Source organism: Trachurus japonicus, chromosome 4 (genome assembly GCF_045865225.1).
Source record: "Trachurus japonicus isolate A0001 chromosome 4, Traja_1.0".
NCBI lineage: Eukaryota > Metazoa > Chordata > Actinopteri > Carangiformes > Carangidae > Trachurus > Trachurus japonicus.
The window spans coordinates 24,573,893-24,598,907 of NC_140910.1; the positions used below are offsets into that span (position 1 = coordinate 24,573,893).

A 25,015-nucleotide genomic window follows, 5' to 3' on the forward strand; every position below is an offset into this window, starting at 1 on the left:
ATTTATCCTTTGTTGATGCCACGTGCAGCATTAGAAGAAGCACCTATCCACACACACTTCATGTTTTGTCTATTAGATGCATTCATTGCTTAATTAATCATAACTGTGTGGAGCTCCCTACTTTATGGCCTTAATAAGCCAAACATAACTCATCATCATATTTTTACAGACAATCAGGAAGGGCCAACACATGAAAATCAGTTTTTCTTTAGGGATGGTGTATTTTAGTACCGCATTACAGCATTACTAAAATAGCAGATCATAATCGACTTCTTTTTTAATGTCTTTTTTCCCCCGGAGCAATATTACAAACTTCCCTCTTGTTTTCCATTTGTGCTGCTGTAAAAATTCTTGTCTTTGCTCCTTTTTTTTTAATAGCATTCCTTGATTTGACTCCAGGCTGCTTCCAAACATCCGTGTGGAAATAATAATAACAGGAAAACCAAATAGTATGAAAGAAAAGGGGAAAGAGATAGCCGAGAGCGAAGCCCCCCTCACACACACACAAAGACACACACACTTTCCTGCATGATTTACGACGGCTTATTTGCCTAGATCACAGATCAGACTCTGAACACACAAAGGCCGACACTTAAAACAGACAGGAGGACACATGTTCTGGCTGACTGACTACTGACGGAGCTGCAGGAGCAAGAATACACACGTCGGGAGAGAAGCGTGGCTTCCTGAAGAAAGTGGAGTAATCCTTGATGAGAGCGATTAAGAGTCACTAAAGGCATGTATTGTGGGGAAGGAAAACACTGTCACACCATGGAGCCCGTAAATAATCCCTATACACACACACACTGCTGCTGTCAGAGGTGTCTGCAGGACACGCAGAGCAAACAGAAAGGGGCTTCCAGTCTGGTTAAAGGATATACAGCGTAACACTTTCACACAGTCAGACGATGCTGCTGATGAGCCGTATCTCTTGGTCCAATGGATCAATTCTGTGGTGAAGTCAAATCATCAGAGGAAGATGGTACATTTTGATGCCAATCACTGAAAATCTGGTTATTTTCTCTGCTTTCATGAATTTACTGTTTAACCGTTGCCTCATCACATGAGAATACAGTGCAGCTGCAGGACTTACTGGTGACCTAATGATGACTAATTATGACAAGTGCCGTCTCTGCCTACGCATAAAATCCACATCTGACACTGAGCTAACTGAGGCATTTCAGCTGAACTTTCAGAGGATTGTGGGAAAAAGTAAAAAAGGCTACGGTTTGATGAAGCTGAAGGAGATAAGACGTGTTGAAGGAATGTGGACACAACGGAAAGATACACCGACACTTCCTGAGGAAAATGCTCCTGTTACGCACTGAATATCACAGACCATTAATGAAGTTCATCTCTGCTGAAAGACAGCCTGTGTCTTGGACTCAGGGCGGACTAAACACACACGCTGCCAGTTATCGGATTGATAAAATAACATTGCACACCAAAAAAAAAAAGAAACCTGACATGTACACAAAGACGCACTGAATAGTTTTGCAAAGTGCTGACTTCTCAAAACAGTCTGGACAGGATACGGCTCCTGAATCTTCCAATAAAAGATAATTTACAGGCTCCTGCACTCTTAAAACCAAACAAGACTAACTAGCACATTATTCAGCTATAGCACCAACGGCCAGACACACGCTCTCAGAGCTGTCACCCATGTTTTACAACATGGATGTGTTTATGTCATGTATGCTCTTCTTTGTGCACATAAAGACTGAACTTACAGCTTAGGGTCGTCTCTAAGCAGAGAGAAAATAAATAAACTGCTGACTGAAGACAGAAGGGGAAGGGATGATAATATTTAATTCTAATAACATACAAATGCAGCATCTGTAAGTATCAACCTCAATGGTGACCTGAACCCAGAGAGATCCTACTGCTAATCCAATGGGCCTTGGTGATGAGGAACCAATAACTGTGTTTGTTGGCCCAAAGTCAGTGACTGAATTAATGAAGCAAATAATGTAAACTTTGATTTTATAATGACATTGACTGTCAACTGAAACTGTTTTCATTGTGGTGGTGGTTACTTCATCCTTCATGAAGTCAGTATTGAGTCTGATAACAATAAACAAAACCAGTACATCCGTTTGCATGTCAGGTTCAGGTCGTCACTTTCTATGAAGTTATGGTGGACTTGTACAGATGAATTCAATCTGGGCAAACACCACTGCTTTATGACTTAGACTTGTGGGGGAAAAAACATGCTCAGCTTTCGTGTTTTCAAAAAATTTCTGCATCACACGTAAACATGAAAACTCAATTGATAGCACATCTGGGTCACAACAGGCAGCCAAGCTTTCAATTGAAACTGAACAGCGTCGAGCTAAAGTCTCTCTCTGATCCTGCCTTTCTGTCTCCAGAGCTCACTGACATGTCGGCCTTTTGGGGCTAATTCAGGCTACACTGACAAAGCAGCCTCCAGTTCTTTCCACCCAGGCCGTAAAAGATTACAAATCCAGCTGAAAACATAACGACATTTATTCTGTTATCTCAATGATGAAACTTAATAAATTCTGTTTAGTTTAATTCTTAACAACTAATCAATTCTATTTTAATGAATTTAATGTTGCTCTCTGCCTCTCCATGTAATATTCACATTAGTCCAATTTGACTATCTGATCTCTGTGTAAAGAAAGAGCATGGACTACTACCTAAGTCATTTGAATCAGCCTACTGTTGTCTGAACTGAGCATTCAGAGGTGAAAGATAAATTTAGAGTCCTGACTTTCTGCTCTATCAAAACCCCCAAAAAAGGTTCTCCGGTCATATGCGTGCAATTTGCAAGGCGCCAGGACCAATGACGACAAAACTGATTGATAAACTGACATCAACTGATACAGGGAAAGGGCAGCCTTGATCAACACGCGCTACATCAAACTGCATTGATCCTATTAAGCTCTGCAAATAACTAAACATCCCCTGGCTCAGACGTGCAGGATACAAGTTCACGCTGCAAATAAAAGCCTCTATTTATACCCAGGTACACTGTGCCTCCCTCTGTCTCACTCTCTCTCTCACTCTCACTCCACCGCCACCAGCAAGGGCAAAGAAAGAGCACTTTCTCTGCATACTTGTCTTGCAAGCATGTGTGTTTTCTTCTGCGCAGGAGTGGGTGTGCGTGTGTGTTCATGCAAGGTTTAGGTCAGAGTTCAGGGAAACCCCACATACCCCTTCTTTCTAGCCCTTGTAACCCTCAGGGGGAAGCCATGACTCCCTCTCTCTCTCACACACATACACACACACACACTTAAACCACAGACTTTACCAGACCTGACCTTGACCAGACCTGCCAACAGGATCACCAACAGACAGACAGACACAGGGGATTCTGGGAAACAGGAAACAGGAAGTGGGCCCTGTCCCGGCTGAGTGTGAAAGCCCTGCTCACAAAGTAGGTTGTGTAAGAAACTCTCTGTGTGTGGTAAAGTGTGGTAAAGACGGACTTGTGCCCCCGCTAACGCCTAACAATGTAAATTGTTGTAATGGTTAAAGTCGGCTACACGTTATGACAGTCTCCACATGTGTGAGTTTGAGTGTGTGTGTTCACATTTTTTCGGCCTGCATGTGTGTGAAGCCCCCTGAGCTGAGCAGCCTTTACCAGAGGCATCCAGGCCTGTGGGAGGGGGCTGCAGTGGGATCTCTGGTTTCAAATAGAGCCGGTGCCCTGGGACCGGAGCCGTGTCAAAGGGCCCGTCCCCGATGAGCCATATTAGGGCCCTGATCCCCAATCAATCAGCACCACGCTAAAAAGAATCCACAACAAGACGGCAATTAAGCCCCACCGAGGACTTAACCAAACACGTGTGAGAGATAGGGTTTGTGCGGCTAACGGTGTGTGTCGGTCTTTTGACTCTAAGGTTTTACACAGAAGTGTGAGTGTGTGCATTTTGTGTGACCATGAGTGTGTAAAAGCATTTGGAGACAAAACCCCAGCTCACTCCGGATAGGACGTGCAGGGTAGAGGACAGAGGTGAAGAAAGTCTCGGGAGGTCTTTGTTTTTCCTTGTGTATCAGTGTAACTACATACACACAGTGGTTAACGTACACACAGACACACACACACACACACACACACATTTAACGACTCCAAAAGGGAATGCAAACATGGCCAGAATACCGTATTTTACCTTTTGCCAAGAAGGTTTAATCCATTTTCCATGTTTGGCAGTTAAGAGGACTACTATGCAATTTGGGGATACTACAGCAGCTATTGCTCTGACTCCTGGTTAAAGTATGGGGTTGAGAAAACTCCACAGCTACGGAGCCTGTTGTTGGCAGGTCCGAATAGAGTTTTAGTGAATTTCATACCGAGAGAGAGAGAGATGGGTGTTTTTTTTTTTTTCTCGACTGGACGCCAAAATTGAAATAAGTTCAGCAGAGCCCCCTGCGTGGGTCTGATGTGGAGCGCTGAAGTGGATCAGTATGTGGCAGAGGAGCAGTGCATCCAAAAAATGAGTGGGCCTGTCATCCCCCTCAGTCTGAATGGGTGCGATGCTTGTGGTGTGGAGCAAATCATCATCAATCCTGGCCAGCATCTGAGAACCACAGCAGTGTTGACACTGGCACTGAGGTGAGGAGAAGTGAAACCAAAATCCAGGGTTTCTCAATACAGCAAACACACGTTCATGGTCCGAGCTAAGAGGCTATTGTGACCAAAAACAGCACTCGCTCTGTGCTGCGGGCAGCGGGGTGGCGCGGTGGAAGAGGAGGGGTGTTTTTTTTTTTTTTTCTTTACACAGTGGACCTGGGTCCAAACCTGCATATATGGCTCAGCCGTCCTTGAGCAGGACACTCAGGACCACATTAGGCTTCTGTGCCTCATTTCAGATTCTGCGCCGAGGGAGGGGCATGTTGTTTATCAAACAGACACACCAGCCCTGCTCTGCAGTTTGTCAACCCACATGTTATCAATGAGTGGATCAGTATTTATGCATTTAAAGCAGTAGCTCAACATTTTGGGTAAATATGTCTATTTACCTTCTTGACTGAGAACTAGATAAGAAGAATGATATTCTCTGTGTATTTTAAATCGAAAGCTCCAACCAGCAGCAGGTTAGCAAAGTTTAGTATAATAACAAAAACAGCCTGTCTTGCTCTAAGGTAGCACACTCTACCACCACCTCTGAAGACTATAGACTATAATTATAATAAGTAGTTTTTAAACAACTTCCTAAATAAGATAACTGCCTGCTGGATTACAGTCATGAGTGAGAGTGGTATTGATCGTACAACCTTAGACTCTATTGCTCCTTTAAAGGGACTACCAGGAGTTTCGGAAAGCATAGTGTTTCACACTACATTTCCCATGAGCCTCCGCGCGCACGGTGAAATTCTTGGACCGGCGCAAGACGGACGAAAGCGAAAGCATTTGCCAAGAATGTTTTCATTAATCAAGAATGAAAGTCGGAGGTTCGAAGACGACCAGATACTGTCGTAGGTCTGACCAACTAGCAATCCAGCGGCGTTATTCCCATGAAACCGAAACTAGGAAATGCTGGGCGAGTCGATCACTAAATAATAATATCAAAATAACTATAAAGACAAAACAATATATTTATCAAAAATGGACCCATTAACAAGTGTGGGTAATAGATTCATCCACATTAATATGAGACTCTTTTATAACCAAAAGCAAACTCCTCGGGGTCTCTCTAAAAAGGATGTTGTTTTGTTCAAGCACCTTGAGATGCATTTTTTGTAATGAAAGGCGCTATATAAATAAAATTAATATTATTATTATTATTATTAGCAGTAGTAGTAGTAGTAGTATTTTCGTCTTGCTTTTGGCAAGAAAGATAAAAAATAAAAATAAAATCAAATAGTCTAATATAAAAGGATAAAGGAAATATGGAGGGGAAACATCTGTGTTTAATTGCATAATCCTGTGGATTTACTTAGGTACCAGCATCTTACAAGAGCCGGGTTTGTGTGAAAAATTCTCAGGTCTATAAAAAAACCTGGTGATTAAGAGGTGCAGGTATATTAAGAAGTCTGTGGTTGGGAGGCTAAAATTCAATTACCCTGCATTTTACAGAAGGACAGGGGATAAAAGGTGAAGACGAAAAGGACACCGGGGAGTTTGCAATGAGTGTAATGAAACTACAACAAAAAAAAGGCAATAATTGTCACATCAGTGAATTGCTCATCAAATCTGAAAGTAATGTTCACACACACCACAAATGAGCTAAACAGATATGTTATGGTTCTTTGCAGTGACTTGAATTTCTGCCACCCAAGTGGGAAGCTGTGTAGATGCCAGTGTCAGCTGGTTGATCAGTCACCTCTCAAGAGGGAAAACGCAAAATACAGCTGCGAGCAAAATGTTTGCAGCAGATTCCATGAATAATTATCTAATTTACTGCAGCTTAAGTACACGCTGTGACATGTTGTTTTTTCATTAATGAGGATTTCTGGATGTTTTGCAGATGTTAACCAGATAAAACAGCATCTTTAGATCAGATTCTCCCTCACTTACAGAACCACAATGGCAATGATTGTGTAGTTACCTGCCGTCTTAATAAATCAAGCATTAAATACACATGATGTGACGAGTACAAGCCTCTAACAACAGCAGAAGGGAGATCACAACACACACAGTGCCTAATACCACTGAGCGAGTTTGAGCAGGCTTCAAGATCAACTTAGTGTGACATCTTCAAGTCATTACACATTTTGGAAACGACTTCCTTAAACTAATTTGTCAATCAACCCCTGTGCTGCTGTGGGTGCTACACACACACACGCAACAGTCAGATCACTCTGGAACAACAGAGGCATACACACAAGTTTAAAGAAAAAGTTACAGTGTGTATGTGTTTATAGTGTATTGCAGTTAAACACACTTAATTATAGTAATCATTCAGAGTCATCAAGTTACACACAAACAAGATCTTAACCGTCGAATCAATCACAAACCTACAAAGAGTAAATACAGAGCTTATAGGATTACATAGATCTAAGTACACATGTCCAAATGAACGTGTACATGTGCACACAGAAAATCTAATCATTAACCAACCAGCGCGTTCAGGCGTGTGTGATTGTTGGCTCTACTGTCAAAAGTGGTTTCAGTTGACACATGAGAGTAAAGCTCTGTTCAAATAAGCTCCGCTGGTGTTTGTAGGAAAATAAAAAGATCAGCAGAGGGCATCTTCTGTCAAATCCAACCCAACATCTATATTTCAAAAACACAAATGACAAGCTACATGGAAGAAAAGCAACAAGCAGAGAGGTTAGACTGAAGAGACGGCAGCAAAAACCAGGCCAGAGAGAATCTGTTCTTTGTTAAACCTGTCTCTCCTTCATGCTGCAGCAGAGTGGACAGAGGAGAGAGCAGGAAAGGCAGCACAGCAGAGGGAGGAGAAAAAAACCCAGCTATTTTTGTAATTGCTTTTTTTTTGCCTGTGCTGAAAGAAAAGTGGTGGGGAAAGTTTTGAGAAATTTAAACAGCCTTGACAGCCAGGGTGTAGTGGTATTAATCTTTTCAAACAGAGAGAAAACCCCTCTATTATAAACACAGACAGAGACTCTGGGATCAGCGGCCATGTCCCATAGTGTGTTTATCGCTGCTGTCAGATTAAACACCTCTAGAACAGGAAAAGGCAACACTTTTAGAAATGTAAAAGCAGCTGCTTTTCAGAAATAGCACAGGAAATTACGAGAATAAAAAAAAGTGAAAGCAGCGAAAACGGATCTTTTGGTCACATGAGAGCAACAGAAACAAGCTGTAAAGATAAACACTGACATATAGGTTCATGTCCCTCATGCAGTAGAAACCAATCAAGATAATCATTCATTTGGAGTCATGTTTCTTGCCACCTGATAAATGTAAACCTACAGTAATATCTGCTCTGTTTTAGCTGTTTTTTCCCTCAATTACCTCCTGAGGGAAACATTTTTCTCTTTTGCTTTCACCAGGTATATTCGTCGTGCTGCATATGGAGCATGAAAAGTTTTTTCTCCAAAAACTATTAGCTGAAAAATGCTTCAGCTCTATAGAAATCCAACAACAAGTTTCACATTATTGTGAATACATACAGGATACGATGCAAAATACCAGTTGAAGAAAGCTTGTGTGCATGGGCTATGCGTCATGTGTTACCCTCCATCAAAGAGTTGGAATAAAAATAATGTGACAGTGACTGAAGAGGAAAATATATTCTCACTAAACACATTTTTCATATCACTCATTATATTTTGATTATATGTCTTTGGCTTGCAAGTTTTCCAATAATATCTCATGATCAAATTTCTCATTCTGCTGTCTCCAAGAAAGACAGAAAGTAAGAAGAAAATGTAATTTATATTTCAGATTTCAGCAAATCTAATTCATCCAGCTGATGATTCAGACTGATAAAGCATCAAAGATACTTTTGGCCTCCTCTGTTGTAGCTTGGGCAGTTTGCATACAGGCCTCAGTGAGGAGGGCGACGGGTTAGGAGTTATTAACTGTCTCTGATCTGAGCTTACAGCTAAACCTCCCGTCGGCTCACACCGCTAATCACACCTGAACACTGCCGACCCCGCAGAACCCGGGAATCAAAGAACAACATGCGACCCGGAGTGTTAATGGTACCATCCTCCTCCCACTCCGCTAACACTGTTTTTCTTTCACTCTTTTCACCCTCCCGCTGTCTCCATCCAGCTCTTTTTTTTTTTTTTTGCTGCAAATGAAAGAAGTGTGGCAGCACACAGAGAGAGAGAGAGAGAGAGAGAAAGAGAGATGGAGAAAGTTGGGGGTCTGATTTTGGCAGGCGAGACTTTTTCCCCTCACCCTGTGTTTGTTCTGGCTCTATGAAAACATCTCCAAAGACGGGAGGTGAGGGAGGGAGGAGAAAGAAGGAGGGAGGAGAATGTAGAGGAGGAGCGTGGGTGCTATTTAGAGGAGGTGCGCTAATGTTTCTTATTTAGTAACAACTGCTGGCAAACTGATAAAAAACTTTGGTTTGGAAATTTATTTGCATCCCAGATGTGGATGCAAAAAAAACCTCTCGACTTGAACTCAAGTCAAATTTTGAAGTGAGACGTGAGATTTGACTTTAAGGAGCAATTTTTCGCCTTTGACACTACGACACATGCACCTCATAAAATGCCACTTTTCCATATTTGACATGGACTAAACAAACAAGCTACAATGTGCTAATTAGTGAGCTAGAGAGGTGCTGGTAGATGGATGTTGTTGCCATTAGACAGAGCCAGGCAGCGGCGGTTTCAGCGCAAGCGCCCGCTCGCTCCAGCCATGTCCACATCTACCATCGAGTGGCAGCGATCTGCTCATCGAACTCATGTGAAACATGCAAGACACTGAACTGACCCTAAACCAAAATGTTTTGGCTTTAGAATCTCAAGTCTTCAACTTGTGACCTGGCAAAAATGATTGGTCAATAAGATGTCGCTGTGCACACACACAAACACCTCATACATTCAATTGTTTGGCCTCTACAGTGAAAGGACATGGTCTCAACTAAATGAAACACTATCATCACAGCTTTGAAATGAAAATCCTGCTGCGTCATTTCAAAGTATCCAGAGACCTGACCTGACATTTATCTTGTGATGTGACTCAGAGTTGCCTTCAAGGACCTGAGACTTGCTCCGAAAGACGTGAGACTCGACTTATAAACTTGTCTTGAATGACTTGAACCTGGACGTGTTTTCAAAGAAGGCTCCGGAAGGAAGGAAGCTGTCCAAGTTGTGCTTAAGGAAAAGTTCATGCTTCAAACTTTCCACCATCTCTTCCCTCTTTTTCTCTGAGCAGCTCAGCTCATCCTCACGTCTCCACTTCTGACTGTATCTCTGACCTGGTTGTATTAGACACAAGCTGCCTGGGTTACGGTCGAAACCTCGATGGTTGTCAGCTTTGAGTTTGCCTGTGGCTACTCTCAAAAACCCAACCCTGAGGATATATATACGAACACACACACACAGCAATGCCCCACACACCACAGAGTGTATACTTAAGGCCGACGTGGAGGGGATGGAAATCAGAGCACAGACCGAAGCAAAGACAACACAGAGGACATGAAGTTCATGTTATGTTCAGGTTCGACGAGGTGGGTGGCGAGAAATCTTTCCCTAAATTTGTGAGTAATATTTGTGGTTAAATTATCCCAAGAAAACGGAAGTCACGGCGCTCTAGCTTGGAGGTTAAAAAAAAAGGGAAAAAAAGGGGGCAAGTAGGCTACTGGAATGCAAATGAATATGTTTCATTTAAAGTGACAAGCTTCAGAGCCAGATGTCTTTCCAAAAACGTTGAGAAGCGGAAGGAGCAGAAGTTTTGACATAGGAACAGCTGCGTTATGAGGTAAGCAGGCACAGGTCATCATGTGTCATCATTAGGCGACCTTGTCTCCTTGACGGCTGCCACCCTGACTTTACAGCTAATAAGTTGGCCGTGACACTAATGATGAGCAGCAGTGACGATGTGCCCACCACCGCCGCAGCTCCACCGCCGTCAAAGGAGGCCACTGTCTATTTAAATGAGGTCTGTAATGACTGTAATGAGACTCAAGATTGCACGCTGCTCCTCGCTCGACTGCAACACTTTCCTTTACAAGCTGGCAGTGGGGGAAAAATGAATGACACAAGGAGAAGTTAATATATTTGAACTTGTAAAGTGTAAAGTAGTGTGTGGTTTTTAATAACTGAGTTTGAATCTTTGAGATTGTTACACTAAGGAAGCCCTAAGGACGAGGCATCTGAAGTCAGCTAAAGTCAAATTAGCCAAAGAAAAATGAATGAAAATCTTTATTATAGTGATTTTAACTATCACTTCTAACTCTTTTAGGGATTTTTTAAGGTAAGGTTACGTATCGCCAGTTGAGACTTTAAAAAAATTCAAATGCATCATGGTCTTGCAGCTCCAGCACAGAACTACAGTATAATGTTTAATATACAAAGTATCCTGTTTATTCACTGACACTCCCAACATGGACAGGGATAATAAATGAAGTTTAGGCAATGGGAAAAACACATTCTTACAATTTCTCTTCTTCTATAAATATAAATCTACTAAGTTGTTATATGTATGATGCTCACAGTCACATTTTTTGGAAAATAGTAAATGGAAATTAAAAAGGATGTTGAGAAAGGAAGGTTATGGAAGTTGCCATACTTTACATCCATTCACTGTATTCGTTTGGCCAGAGAAAACGTTTTCTTCTGATACTGTGTAGATAGTTAACAGTATTAAATAAAGAGCTGCAAACCGAGAGTTTTAACTGGGCGAACAAATCCACAGAAAATGTGTGCATGTGCTGTGATTCACTTCACATTTCCAGAGAAGTGGGGAGGGTGACTCAATCATCTGTTATCTCATTTGCTACAATATTCTCCTCTAAATATGTGAACTTGGATTAAAAACAAATTCTCACACTAACATTATAATAAAAGACAGCCTTGAAATGTCATCCTGATAATCTCTTATGTAAATATACAGTTTGAAGCCAAAATCACATCTTCAGGCTTAAGGTCTCCATTAGTTTATTTAATATCTAATATTTTCATGACTCTATTGTGAAGCCAAAATCGATTACATTTCTTTTATTGATATTTCCCTCCAGAAATTGCATTGTGATTTCTTTCATCTCTGCAACAAGCTTTAATTTAAGCTGCGCAGGAAAAAAACCAAAAACATGTAAACAAAGGAATGGCAGAAACAGATGTTTGAGAGAGCGAGCAATCGGGTACGTGCTCAGATGTGCACACATGTGTACGACTGTGCATGCGCTGGATTTAGTAAGTGTCTGATATCCACCTTGTGCCAGCAGTTTTGATTCACAGAACGCCGCATGGAACATGGCAGCGGGCCTTGCCATAATGTCATTGGGGAAAATCATCCAGCTTAACTCCTTTGATCCTGCGGGAATCAAACGAGCTGAGAAAGTTCAGAGAGTTTTATCCCATAACACTGAGAAGACGTCAAAACAAAGCAAAGGAGACTCACCAGACTCAAACTAAATTTTGCGTCAGGCAACAGAATCGCTACAGACAGGACGGGATGGAAACGTTTTAGTGGAAGATAATTTAGATACTTTCGTACAACATTTTATATCGTTTATATCATTTGCTGCTCTCGAGACCTTTAATTTGAAATGTGTGTTCCATGTTAAGAGATCAGGACTGAGGTTGGCTTTGACTATACGTTCAGACAGCTGGTGGCTAATTGGGCGCCTATAAAACGTCATATAACAGCAACCACACAGACAGTTCATCAACTGAACTCTAAAGCAGACGCAGGACATTCACTCTTAATTACAATAACTTCATTATAGCCCTGAAATCAGACGAAAGCCTAATTATTGCCCTGAAATCTAATGAATAGTACCGGTTTTGAGATTGTTATCATTTTGAGTCTGATTAAAGCTGTCTGAAAGTAAATTAACCTAACCCCACAAATACTGAGTGTGGCTCAGTATGTTGAAAACACCATGTGCTTCACATGCTGGTTTGTGATTGGCACACAGAGCCACATGGTCCACATTCCTGCTGCACACAGCCTGTATTCAGACGTGAGCCCTGGTGAGCTGTAATGACTGGTCAGAAACAGCAGCATAAAGCATCAGAGTGACAGGGATTTAAAGGCTAATATTAAAAATTCATTAAGCTACATTGAGGCTGTATCAATGATATGGAAAAGTACAGGTCAGGCCTTTTTATAATGTGAGTTATTATCCAATGAATATGCTGTTTAGGACTTTTTCGGGGTGGCTCTTTGCAAGTAGGCAATAAATTACTATGAGAAGTTTAAGATGCAAAACAATGCAACAATTTCCAGTTTTCAGACCGCAAACAATAAGTCATCAAACTGAGGGGACGTTGTTGGATATGTCAAAGGCTCTTACAGTAAATCTATGCCTTTAAGTCATTTGCATTGTCTAAAACAAAAAAATGTTTTTAAACAATATAAAACAGACCCACGACGAGTCATTATTGTATCATCCTTCTCTCTCTTTGCGTGATCCAGGGTCACATTCCACCAAATGTGAAAATCACAAGCTGTGATTTTGGGGTTTCACTATTCAAAACAGACAACATACTTGCCATTCCCACATCAGCATGCAACAGCACTTGACAAATCTATCTGCAATTCTCAATGGACAATCATTTCTGAGATAAAACCCAGAAACCATTTTCATATCAGCGTCAGAGAAGTGCGAACCAGACCCCCCTTGTTGCAGTGTGGTAAGTATTGTATAGCATGAACAGACTTGATAGAGAGAGAAAAATGGATGGAGGAGGAGAAACTTACGTTGGTCTTCCTGGCAGAGGTGTAGGGAGTGGATCTGGAAAAGAAGACAGGGGGATTTTTTTTTTTACAACAGGATAAACAATATTGCTCCCAGATTTTGCTCTGTGCACGCTGCCAGCTACAAGCAAGAATCAGTAGAGACGAGTGTTGCTAAGAGGAGCCAGATCTCTAGTAGGAAAAGATCACTAAAGAAAAAAAATGTCATTGTTTGTCACAGAAAGTGAAGAAAATACTCTTCATAGATCCAATTTACTGTGACATCTGCACACCAGACGTCTTTAAAAAGCAAAAGCTTTGGCTCTTGCAGCTTTGGATCAAATACAACTCTCACTTTTCCAGATCTCTCTCTTACCGAATTTGACAAACAGAACGCCCGTTGTGGACACGGTGCCTTGGCTGTTAGTGGCCACGCACTGGAAGTAGCCCGTGTCGGTGGTGTCCAGGTGGCGGATGCGCAGGCGCGAGCCGTACGGCGTGGACCGGTAGGAGATGCGGCGCGGCTCCTGCACAACGGGGGCGTCGTTCTTCAGCCAGCGCACGGTGGGCAGCGGGTTCCCCGACACACGGCAGAAGAGTTCGGCCATTTGGCCCAAAGAGGTGGTGATGTTGTTCAGGGGAGCTTCAAGACGGATAAACAAGGGCTCTGGAAGACAAAATAGAAGAATATGAGTGACATAAATAAAGAGGATAAGGGGATTGAGCACAAAGAATTAGAAGAAAAAATATAGAAGGGGGCCAAGGGAGAAGAAATATCAGGAGAGAGATGATTGAGGGGGAAACAGACAATAGGAGAGGGAAGACATTGTATTACACACGGCCAAGAGCCGAGACATAAATCAAACAACACTTACTGAACTACAACAGAGCCAGATATTTTCGAAAAAACACATGCTGCTGTATGAAATAATAGTGGTAAAACAACTCACTATTTTCAGACACACATATTCAAAGCCTGGTTTTGCAAGTTATTTTGTGGTTGCCACTGTGGTGACACCTAATTTCACTTTTCATCATGGCTGTATGATGCCAGAGGGTTTTCCCCAGTTAGTACAGTATGATCTCATGAGGAAACACCACCTGTGTAGTGGGTGTACAGAGAAGACAGGAAAAGACCAAACAACCATAAGGAGGCGGAGGAAAAAAATCATGTTATCTAAACTTATTGTAATAGCAAAGTGTGATCCTAATCTGTTGGGAAGGTGTTGGAAAATACAGAGCAAAACATTTTTGCATGATTATCTCCAGGACCACATTTTTCCCCGAGGTGGTCAGGAAAAAAACAATCTGGAGGGCCACCTAAGAGTTTAATGTGCAGGAAAAACATTAGTGTTAATGTCATGAAATACCTCTGGAAAGTTCCCTCAACCCCAAAAACCCATCTTAGGTATGCAGAAATGCTCCTGGTTACACAAACTGGCCAAAACAAACAAAGAAAGAAAAGCACATAGAGGGGAATCTCAAACGCTACTCAGATGAACCTCAGCGAGTGTGAATAGAGAGGTTGAGAAGTAAAAATAGAGGCAGGCACTTACGTATGCAGGGAAACCCACACATTTAAATCTTTACTATGCCGTGTAAATTAATTAGTTCGACCATCTCGGGGCTGAACAACATAACTTTTAACACCACTCACTGGCCCCGTCCACTGTGCTCCTTGTAAAATATCACAGCTTTCCAGTGCTTGACACAGCATCCGTCAGGTTTGGACACACTTAAACTGTGACTGGTTGCTATATGAGACGTCTGTCTGATGAGATCACAGGACAGGCCAGGGGAGATGTGTCAGGAATGTGACTTTGGAGGTGGAAAGATGTTGGACGATGAACACGTAACTACCAAAACACTTCACAGTAACCAGGTCTCATTTCCCCGCAACCTGGGTTTTCCCTACAAGGGCTTTGCTGTCTCCTCCGAGCTGCTCTCCGAGTCTTTATCTCCCCCGATATATCAGTTCATCCTCTGATGTTCACGACAGCATAGTTACATAAATATGTTGGAGGTGAGCAGGAAAAACATTGATAGAATTCCTGGATAATCATAAATAAATTCCTGTAATAGCTGGTATGAAGCTATAATATGTGTGTGTGTGTGTGTGTGTGTGTGTGCGCCCTGAATTCAGACTGTAAGGCACCTGTGTCTCTCAGGCCAATAGACGGTCGGTCGATGTAGTTTGAGCATGTTTTACATCAAGTATTGAAGGAAATGGACAAATGTCACAAAACTAATCCAAGTTACAATTACAATTTCACACTTCAGGTTGGAGCATGCCGGTGCCCTTACTTGGTAGGCTACTCTGTCACTGTAGCAACCCTTGTGGTTGTATGTACTGTATAGCCTAGCTGACGCCAACAGCGAACACATTGTCATAAGTGCCTACGAGGTGTCTGCTAAAAAGAGAAGTGGGCACATTTGTCTTGGCATACAGCCTGTGTGTGTGTGTGTGTGTGTGTGTGTGTGTGTGTGTGTGTGTGTGTGTGACTGTACTCCCTAAAGCCTCAGGCTTAACACAGCAATGTGGTACTAACAAGTGTGTGACAATATGAGGAGACTCCCACCATCAACCACACCACCGCCCCCTTCTCACCCACTTTTTATCTGTCCTCCTCTCTCTACATAAACCACGGCCTTCCTTATTTGTACAGTTTCTGTCTCTCCACAGTTCATCTGACAAAACATCTGGTCAGTATCCAAAAACATCGGGATGGTTTTCAGGAAGAAAAAAAAAAGAAAAGAAAGAAAGAACAATTTCTAATAGGCTACAATTAATGAGACACTTAAATGATTGGTAGAGGACATCCACCCATCACCTCCACTTAGATTCTCCCCCTTTACTCCTTCCTGTATCTTCCCATCTACTTACTCCTCCGCTCACTTGTCCAAGCATGTGCTACACTGCTAGATATATAAAAAAAACAAATCTCACTTGGGTGTGTGTGGGGGAGAGATGCTCCTGCATTACATCATATAGACATCATCATCTTGCAGGTCTTTCTATCCACCTTTATCCAAACGTCAAAAACGTAAGCCGGTTTTGCTCTTCTGGTGGAATTTTAGGTTTACGTTTCCATGGTTTCGGTAGTCGCGGTAAATGCATGGATTTTTTTTTTTTTCAATGAAAATCTGTAAAACGCATGGATCATCACACCTGCTTTTAACAATGGATATCACACAAATTGACATCCGTGCTAAAAGCCAGCGTTAATAGATCCATACTTTTACCGCAACTATGACAACGACTGAAAACCATGGAAACGTAAACGTACAATTCCACCAGAAATGCAAAACCGGCTTCCGTTTTTTTTTTAATACCATAGATGACGTTTGGAAACTTGTGGATACAGTCAGGAGCAAGGACACACACAAACACACTTTGATCCCAGACACAGATCCCAGTCTCTTCTGTTTGCTTTAACAAGCCTTGTAAATGGATTATCAAGGCAAAACTTAATAACAAAATATAATCGGTGGTGTATCAGGAGGATTGCACAGACAATAGATAACCAGGTCAACCTCTGATATGATCATAAATAAAGACACGTGTACGACTGGGATGGCAGAAAAATGTGCAAGCGGTGTCTTCGGTTAATTTGTGTCACTTGTTTCTTTTCATAACTTGTTTACTCTGCTGTTTTGCCACTTTTTGTTTTGCTTTGCTTTTCAATTTAATCGCTCCTGATCATGTTACCATTAGTAATCACTTTAAATGTCATGAGGCGACTGAGAGTGCGCCGGGATCAGATGAAGGATGTGACCGTGTTTTCTCTGTGTCGAGCCACAAACGGTTGTTTTTTGTCTCATTACTCTTGCATTTCTGAATTTGTCAAATTAGCTTCTTAACATCTTCTGCTTCTATGTCTAGATGATCATATCAGCGGTATCACCATCATGTGTGTGTGTGAGTGAATGAAAAGGGAAAATCTAATCATTTATTTCGCAGCTAGAATTATTATTTACTTCGACAGTAAATCAGTGTCGATGTGACAGCTATGACACTTTGGTTTGTCTGTGCTGATAAGCTTGTTTTGATCTTGTGCCTAGTTGTGCTATTGTTGCTGTATTCCCCGAGGGCATAACATGGTTTTAGGTTGGTGCGTAGTACAGTGTGACTCAGATCAGGAAAACTCGATGTTGCAACAACTCCCCACAGTCACAGGTCATTACCTCCGCTCACACTGAAACATCCACAGTACACTCATCACCAGGAACATGCCGGTACCAGTCACAGAGCTGTTACACCACACACGAAGGTCATTCCTGCTGGGTGATACATTTATCTTTTTACAGGACAGTGTGTCTGGATGGAGATTGCAGGTTCTCCAGCTTCCTCCCACAGTCCAAACACATGCCCAAACCCAAACCCACATGACTGGCGACTCTACAGTAAATTACCCGTGAATGTGTGAGGTTGTTTGTCTTTATAGCTACAGTATATCCAGGGTGTGCCCCGCCCTCTCTCTAACATCAGCTGGGATTGGCTGCAGCCCTCCTGCGACCCTGCACGGATGAAAGCGTGCATGTCCAAGCGAACTTCTGTGTGTAGGTGTGAGTTTTAATTATGATTTGATTCCCGACTATCAACACAAAGTCACGGGGATCTGCTGGGAATCTGTCCTACACACTGTTATGAGTGTAGTGAACTGAATCCTTCTTCTTATATAATGACTAAACACTTCACTGCCTTAATCTGCCTGTTGAGTCTGATTATATTCCTGTAATCAGAAGAGTGCTTCATGTATTACTTGGTAAATTAAATATTAAACAGACCTGCCCTGAAAAGACACGTGTTGTTTTGCAGACGGCAAGAAGGTCACACAAAGTGAGTCACTTTATCACCATCTCATTAGTTGGGTTGATGGAAAAGAAAATGGTTTTTGGAGTTGTGTGGCTGCACACTTCATTAGCTGTTATAATAACTGAGAACAAAGCGGCAGAGAGGGAAAGAGGAGACTAGGGGAGATGATGAGAAGGGAAGAGGGGAAAGAGAGCAACGAGTGATTTAACTGCAAAGATGTCCTGCCAATGTCTGTGTGTAACAAAGCCACTCTATACGTAATTGTCTCGCGGTGAGTGTTGTGGTATTTGGCACCAGGAGTGCTGTGAAACTCAAGCCCACGCTGCGGACTGTCCCTTTAATGTGGCAGGCGACTAAACGGTGCCCTGTCATCGGGGCACCATTTCTCGCAGAGGTTTCGTACAATCAAACACTCACACGCAAGCACACAAAACGTAAACACACGCACACCCACACGACCGCAACGCACACAAATTACCCACGTTCAGAACTGGCCACGTTACACTATACCGTCTCATTTCACCAGCAATGCTTGCGTCCTATATGTGTATGTATGTCTATATATTCAATAACATACATGGCAGTGGAGCTGTGCTAGGCAGGCCGCTCTCAGCGAGACACGGGCTCAGAAACCTGAGTGGCTGCACAGCTAACTAAACATACTCAGCAGATACACCGAGGAGCTGGGACTGTAGCACTGCCAGCTATGGTTAAAGGTGAATTTCATTAAAGTTGGGTCACTCTCCAACAGAGAGAGGAGAGGAAGTAAGGGAGGAAAAAAGTGTACCGAATGAAACAGAAAAAGAAAGGGAGAAAGAAAGAAAGCCAGGGGGGAAATCAGTTCAGTAAACTATCATCACCCCTGATTTTAGCCCAATAATGAGCCTCTTTCAGCATGATAACTTCCTGCTACTGATGCATACTGATAGAGCCACGCTACCTGAATGCTGTCTGCTTGGTCAATCAAAACCATTCCCTGCCTGCAGACAAAACAAGTGGTGCAATCACCATCCATCCATCAGATAAGAAACAGATGTTCGTCACGGGGCTGAGCTGAGCAAAATGACACACACACACACACACACTTATACACACACACACACAGATACAATACTTTGAACACATGGTTTGCGTGCGTGCGTGCACACATGCAGCCTTTGTAGATTTTCATATTTCATGATGTTGTGGAAAAACAAAGCTGTCTCTATGATTTGTTTGGAAGTGCTCCTCGTTGTATTGATGACTTTTTAAACATTCTTGATTGGTCACCATACTCATTATCTTGACTAAACTGCTTAATCATGCCAGAAAACTACTGTCCTCCTCCTCCTCCTCCTCCTTCTTGCCCATGTGTTTAACAATGTCTGTTTTTGTGTACACAGCCTCTCTTGCGGGGTGGATCTCTTGTGGGAGAGCTGGCTTCGTGAGAGATGAATTAAGAAAACCAGGAAAAATGAAGGAGCACAAATGAAGGTCAAGATCAATAAAGTTTTACACTGAAGATTTTCCAAGTCGGGGTGTCTTCGTGGGGGGATTAGGCGGATGTTGGCTCTCCAAGCTCAGGGGGAAACTGAGGAGAGGAGGGGGGGCAAGATTTGACTGATAACTCCGGGCAACAGTGTTGAGAAAATATCCAGAAAATTATGAGGATCTGAGTCAGTTGTTCCTGCCGTGCTGACAGAGGACCAGCTGTTTTAAATGCCTCCGTTGTCAGGATCCGCTGATCTAAACCTGGGCAGCTCCAGGAGACGTGACCATCCTCACCACAAAATAAATAATTTAATACCCTGGAAAGAATCCGTATTGATCAAGAAAAGGGAAGGAAAACACTGGCCAACTGTATTCAGGACAACCAAGCAGCCTTGAAGACATTTTCATCTCCATATTGAATTTCGATTTTATAACGGGGTTTTGGATCAACGGGCTGGAGCCAATCCTAGACAATGGGCGAAGGCAGGGTACACCCGACCAGGACAGGTCACCACCAGTCTATCAGAGGATCTATCTTACACATACAGACACAAACAACCAGTCACACTCACACATCACATAATAATCACTTCAAGTTATCGTTTGTTCCGGCCTCCATCGAGCTGCTGCACTCTAAATAGGCAAAAAGTGCAATATATACAAAGCATCTTGCCATGTTTTCAGTCATTTTTTTCTTTGTTTCAATGTCATTGTCAGTGGGAAATGCATAGTTAGATGTTTAATTGTGTTTTTGGGAAGTTTCATGCCAAGCAACTGTCTGCTGTGTGTGTTCCTGTGGTGTTTTTTAATTCTATTTCACTGTAGCATTGTGCTGTGGACAAATTCCCAATAAAGTTTAATCCAACCCTCTCTAACTTTATCAACACCTACAATATGGGGACTCTAGAGTACATAATTAACCAAGTGTGAAGGTCTTTGGACTGTGGGAGGAAGCTGGAGAACCCAGCGGGATCCCATACATCATCAAGTGTTGTCACATTTAAAGGTAGGGTTGGAGATCCTGGAAAATCGCTTCTATCAGGCCATTGAAAATATGTATTGAAAATACACAAGTCAAAAGTCCCAGCTTCTGTCTGAAGCCACGTCTTCCCCTTTCCGCAGACGTGGGTGAAGACACTCAACGCGCATTGCCAGAGCTATATTGATACCCACCAGACCGGAATGTGGCTTTTCCGCGGACGTCGGTGAAGAGAGGAGGGAGGGAGGGAGAGAGACAGTAGCTTGATTGACACATCACGATCCAATTGACTATAACGTGACATTGTACGTGATTGGATGGTGTTTTTTGAGGCTTGTTCATTTCCCAGGCAAGTGATTTTTTTTGTAAAAAAGCCTGTATTTACTCAGTTGCAATTGGGTGTTAAGAGGATTTCTAGCAGATTAGTAAAAATGATCCAGAATAAGATCTCCAACCCAACCTTTAATATGAAATTGATACAGCAATGACCTGAAGTTATGTACCTTATCTGCCACTATACAGTACAGTCCTGTATTCTTTACACAAATATGAATAGGAGCAAGTCTGTTAAATGATGGGGTTAGAGGTCTTTCATTGAGTATGTGCGGTGTAAGAAGACGGGTTAAAAGCAGCAGCACATTTTGAAGCTTCACAATGAGAGAGAACTAAAAGTAGGTCAGTGGAAATGAGTGAAGTGCAGTGCACCTGTGGCTGGACTCCCACATGCTGCGTGGATCAATGTGTAATTCGTTCCATCAATTATCCTGTAGTCCACAGCGACCTGGGCTGGGACAGTGGGTGTTGTCTGAGTGACCGAGGGTGTGGTCGCTTTTAACACATCACTGCATGTGACTCCAGACGGCAAAGCATCGGTGCTACGGTTCAACGCAGCAGCATGTGTTAATTGTTTTGTGAACATATCATCAGTGCTTTGTTGTAACAGATGTGTTCAGCAGCTGGGTCGAGCAGACAGCTGTCAAGGTGTGTGTGTGATGAAACTGAGCCCTGCTTTTTTGTGTGTGTGTGTGTGTGTGTGTGTGTGTGTTTATGTGTGTGCATTTACCATCACTAGACGTGTTCCATGAAGTGGTAGCTAGCACACTGGGGTCTTGGGGAAACTCAGACCCTGTAAAAGGAGGAAATGGAGACAACTATTAGTATGTGTGTGACTGTTAGGCAGCGTGGACTTTCACTGGTTCAACAAGTCTTTTCACTTGATGGATCGTGAACCCAGTAATTGAGTAATCAACAGTTTTGGTGTGTTTTTGTATCACTTCTTGTAAAAGTGGACATGATAGTGCTGTCTACTGTTGCTCAAAGAAACAATAGTCAAGTGATGTGACTTTAGAAAGGTTTAAACTTTACACAAAAGTCATGTGATGTGCCAATGCAATAACCAATCACATGTCTTTTGATTGCCACGGAGAACAAATGTATTGCACTCCACTCTTTTAAGAAGAGTTTGACTGCGTGAAGGGAAGTGTCACAGATTCATGGCTTCCCAATTCTCTATAATATAACTTAAACAAGACTTAAATGAGAAACAATGTGTCCCAACAGACCAAGTAACTGCCACAGAAACACTTACATTGCCGTCATCTAGACCCTCTGAATAAATGTGATGCCTCTAATCAAATGACAACATAAAAATCTGAATAATGGTTAACGCTGCTATTAATTATATTAATCATCAGTTAGATTGGTGTAGACTTTGTTCTAAAAGACGACAACAAGAAACAAAAAACAACACTGATGATAGCACTGTACATTTGCTTGTGTAGATCAAAGGTTTGAATGTACAACAATGGGCCTAACAGCGAGCCATGTGGACCTAATGCTGCGTTATTACGAGCTGACGACAGGACGGCCCTCTGCTTTTCATTACGCCACAGAGCAGACAGAAAATGAGCTTCAGTGTGCACCGCCACAGGTCAGAAGGTGATACCTGACAAATGAAAAGGCCTGAGCACGGCTCAAAGACATGCAGGACTGACGAGGATGGAGCCTGAAGTAGTTTCATCTTTGCTGGTTCTCAGGGCAACAACACACACATACACACACAAACACACACACACAGAGACACACATTATCCCACGGTTACAATCAGCTAGAATGTAGTGAGTTCTGCCTTTTAAGCAAGTGTGTGTGTATGTGTGTGTGTGTGAGTGTGAGTGTTTTTGGGCAGGCTGGGATAGTTTAACATGATGAATGAGTAAATGGCTGCTTGCCAACTACGGACTTGCACCCTGCAGTCACAAGCACATGCAAAAAACACAAGCATGTGCAACGAAGCAACTGTGTACACACAGACAGAGATACAACTGCGAACCAAACGTGTTCTCAAACATGTACAAAACACTTTTTTTTAACCATTTACACCCATAAAAATAAGTGGGAAACATCCTGGTTCTGTGCGTGGCGTGCAGGGGGAGAGAAAGTCTGCAGTCAAACGGGACCAGCCGCCTGACACAGGGTCACGCTAATTGGGTGATAATGTGTTGTTTCACACGTGCTGTGTGTCAGGACGGTAAAGACTATGTGGTGGTGGTGGTGCTTGGGAAATGAGCTGTGTTAATGAGCAGCGCTTTGGGCCTCTGCACCTGTTAGTGAGGGAGACTGGAGGCTTAGCAACAGGCTTCACAACACCAGGCTGGCAGCTTTATGACTTACACTCAAGATATGTACTGTAGCGGCCAGCAACTGGGGCACGATAAAACATAAAGATAGCTGCGTGTTCATTATGTTATCTCTTTACTAAACTGGTTTCACACTCACACAGCCACATAATCTCCGCTGGCTATGCTGCTCTGATCCTCTTGAATATCTCTATCTCTGCTTATTTCAGCACGGGTCCCAAAATGACTTGCAAGCTTGTTCGTGAGGGCTTCTAACATGACAGTGAGTTATAGCCAGTCTTGGCCCCAGCCTGAGTCTAAATTTTCCCAGTGTGCTGTGCACTGACAGACTTGAAGAAGCACAGGGCTCTGTGCAAAGAAAAGACAGAGGAGAGGGGGCAACGCAACTCACTAGCTTCACTCGCACAAAAGTTAGCCAAGCGCAGCCAGGTGAGAGTTCAAGAAGAGGGGGAGCGAAGTGTGAGCAGAGGAAAAGGGGAAAGAGCAGAGAGGGGGGAGGCACACAGCTGCCGTTTCGGGTCTGTCCATTCTTGGAAAATGTATTTTTTTAAGGGAAAAAAACTAAACAATAGCATGTGAGTTTATTGACAGTACTTTTCCAGATAAGACATTTGTCCAAATAGACGCTCAATTTTCCATTTCTCCTCTATTTGGGTCACATCTGTTAGTTGTCTTTCATTGAGACAATCATCTGGAATATGAGGATGAATTGCTGTGTAATTTTGAGATTATCTCTCTAATGTTTCTCAGCATTGGAGGGAAGTAATTGTATGACGCCCATTTGTTAGTGAGGGGCTAAAAATAGGCACCTTCACATTGCTTGTGTCAGTTCAGATCAACCCTCCTTGATGTTGTGGTTGCAGGCCCTGATTGGATCATCATCTTGCTCTGATTGTTCCTCATTTATTAACTGGATCTGCGTATTAGAAAGATCCTCGTCTGACAGTGTGAGTCAGTAAAATGGATCGAAGGCTCTGGTTTTGCTGGGTGGAGGAAAAAGGAACAAACTATTATAGTGCATTTCCTTCATTACTACTTATATAAAGTGTTTGGATTAAGGTTCGGGTGAGTCAACAGTGAGCAAGTGTTTCTTTTAACTGTGACCACAACCTTGCTGTTTTATTTGCCCACACTTTACTAAAGCTTGAACCTCAAAAAAGCATCTCATGAACAGTCATATTGTTGTGTGCTGTGGACTGCATGAGTGCTTCTTATGCAGATTAGGACACGGACACTGAGGAAAAGCTCACAGCACATGGAAAACATACATGAATACCTGCACAAATACAGATGCACAACATCTGTATTCAAGACTGTTTTATCATAACTTTTTTTAATGATGTAAAATAATGTTATTGTGTTTAATTAATAGCAGGTTGGGTCACTAATTTTATCTGGAAAGTATTTTGAATCATTTCAGTTGTTAGAGACAAAAACAAGTGCACAGAACCAACCAATCACCAAGCACTGTTTTATTTTTTGCTCTCGATGGCAAAAACAACCATTAAATTAGAGTACAGTTTATACCACTTATTAACTGGTTTGTGAAAATTACACTGACGCCACTTTACAGGTACAGTATGTGACTCAACCTGCAGCACCTTTTCTCAGAGAGTTTATCAGAGTCTGGTTTCGTGCTGTGTCTCCAGCCGTGAGCCGAGCTATAACCTCTAACTGATTGTCTATCATTTCACATCGCTCCCATTTTTACAGGCACGAGTCAGCGTCCTAGAAACTATTTGTGGACTGATATCATCTCCTCCCCGTTGGTTTTTATTAGAATAACGATTACTGTTAAAAACCCGTAATGTCACAGTAATTTCCCTTTAGGCACCTTCAAAGAAAACCAATATAACCTGGATCATGAAGCCGTGCACATA

At 42.4% G+C, this 25,015-nt stretch overlaps 1 protein-coding gene across 3 annotated transcripts in view; it reads right to left on the bottom strand.

Annotated features, from left to right (window-relative positions):
- ror1 (receptor tyrosine kinase-like orphan receptor 1) overlaps positions 1-25,015 on the bottom strand; it is a 126,675-nt gene that overhangs the window by 19,764 nt on the left and 81,896 nt on the right. For 2 of the 3 annotated variants that reach the window (XM_085774891.1, XM_085774892.1), the window contains exons 2-4: positions 21,563-21,625; positions 13,611-13,901; positions 13,259-13,292 (exon numbers count right to left, since the gene is read on the bottom strand). In XM_085774891.1, coding sequence (XP_085631017.1) covers positions 13,259-13,292; positions 13,611-13,901; positions 21,563-21,625 — 388 coding nt within the window. The remainder of the gene's footprint in view (positions 1-13,258; positions 13,293-13,610; positions 13,902-21,562; positions 21,626-25,015) is intronic. The other variant, XM_085774893.1, reaches the window with a different exon arrangement.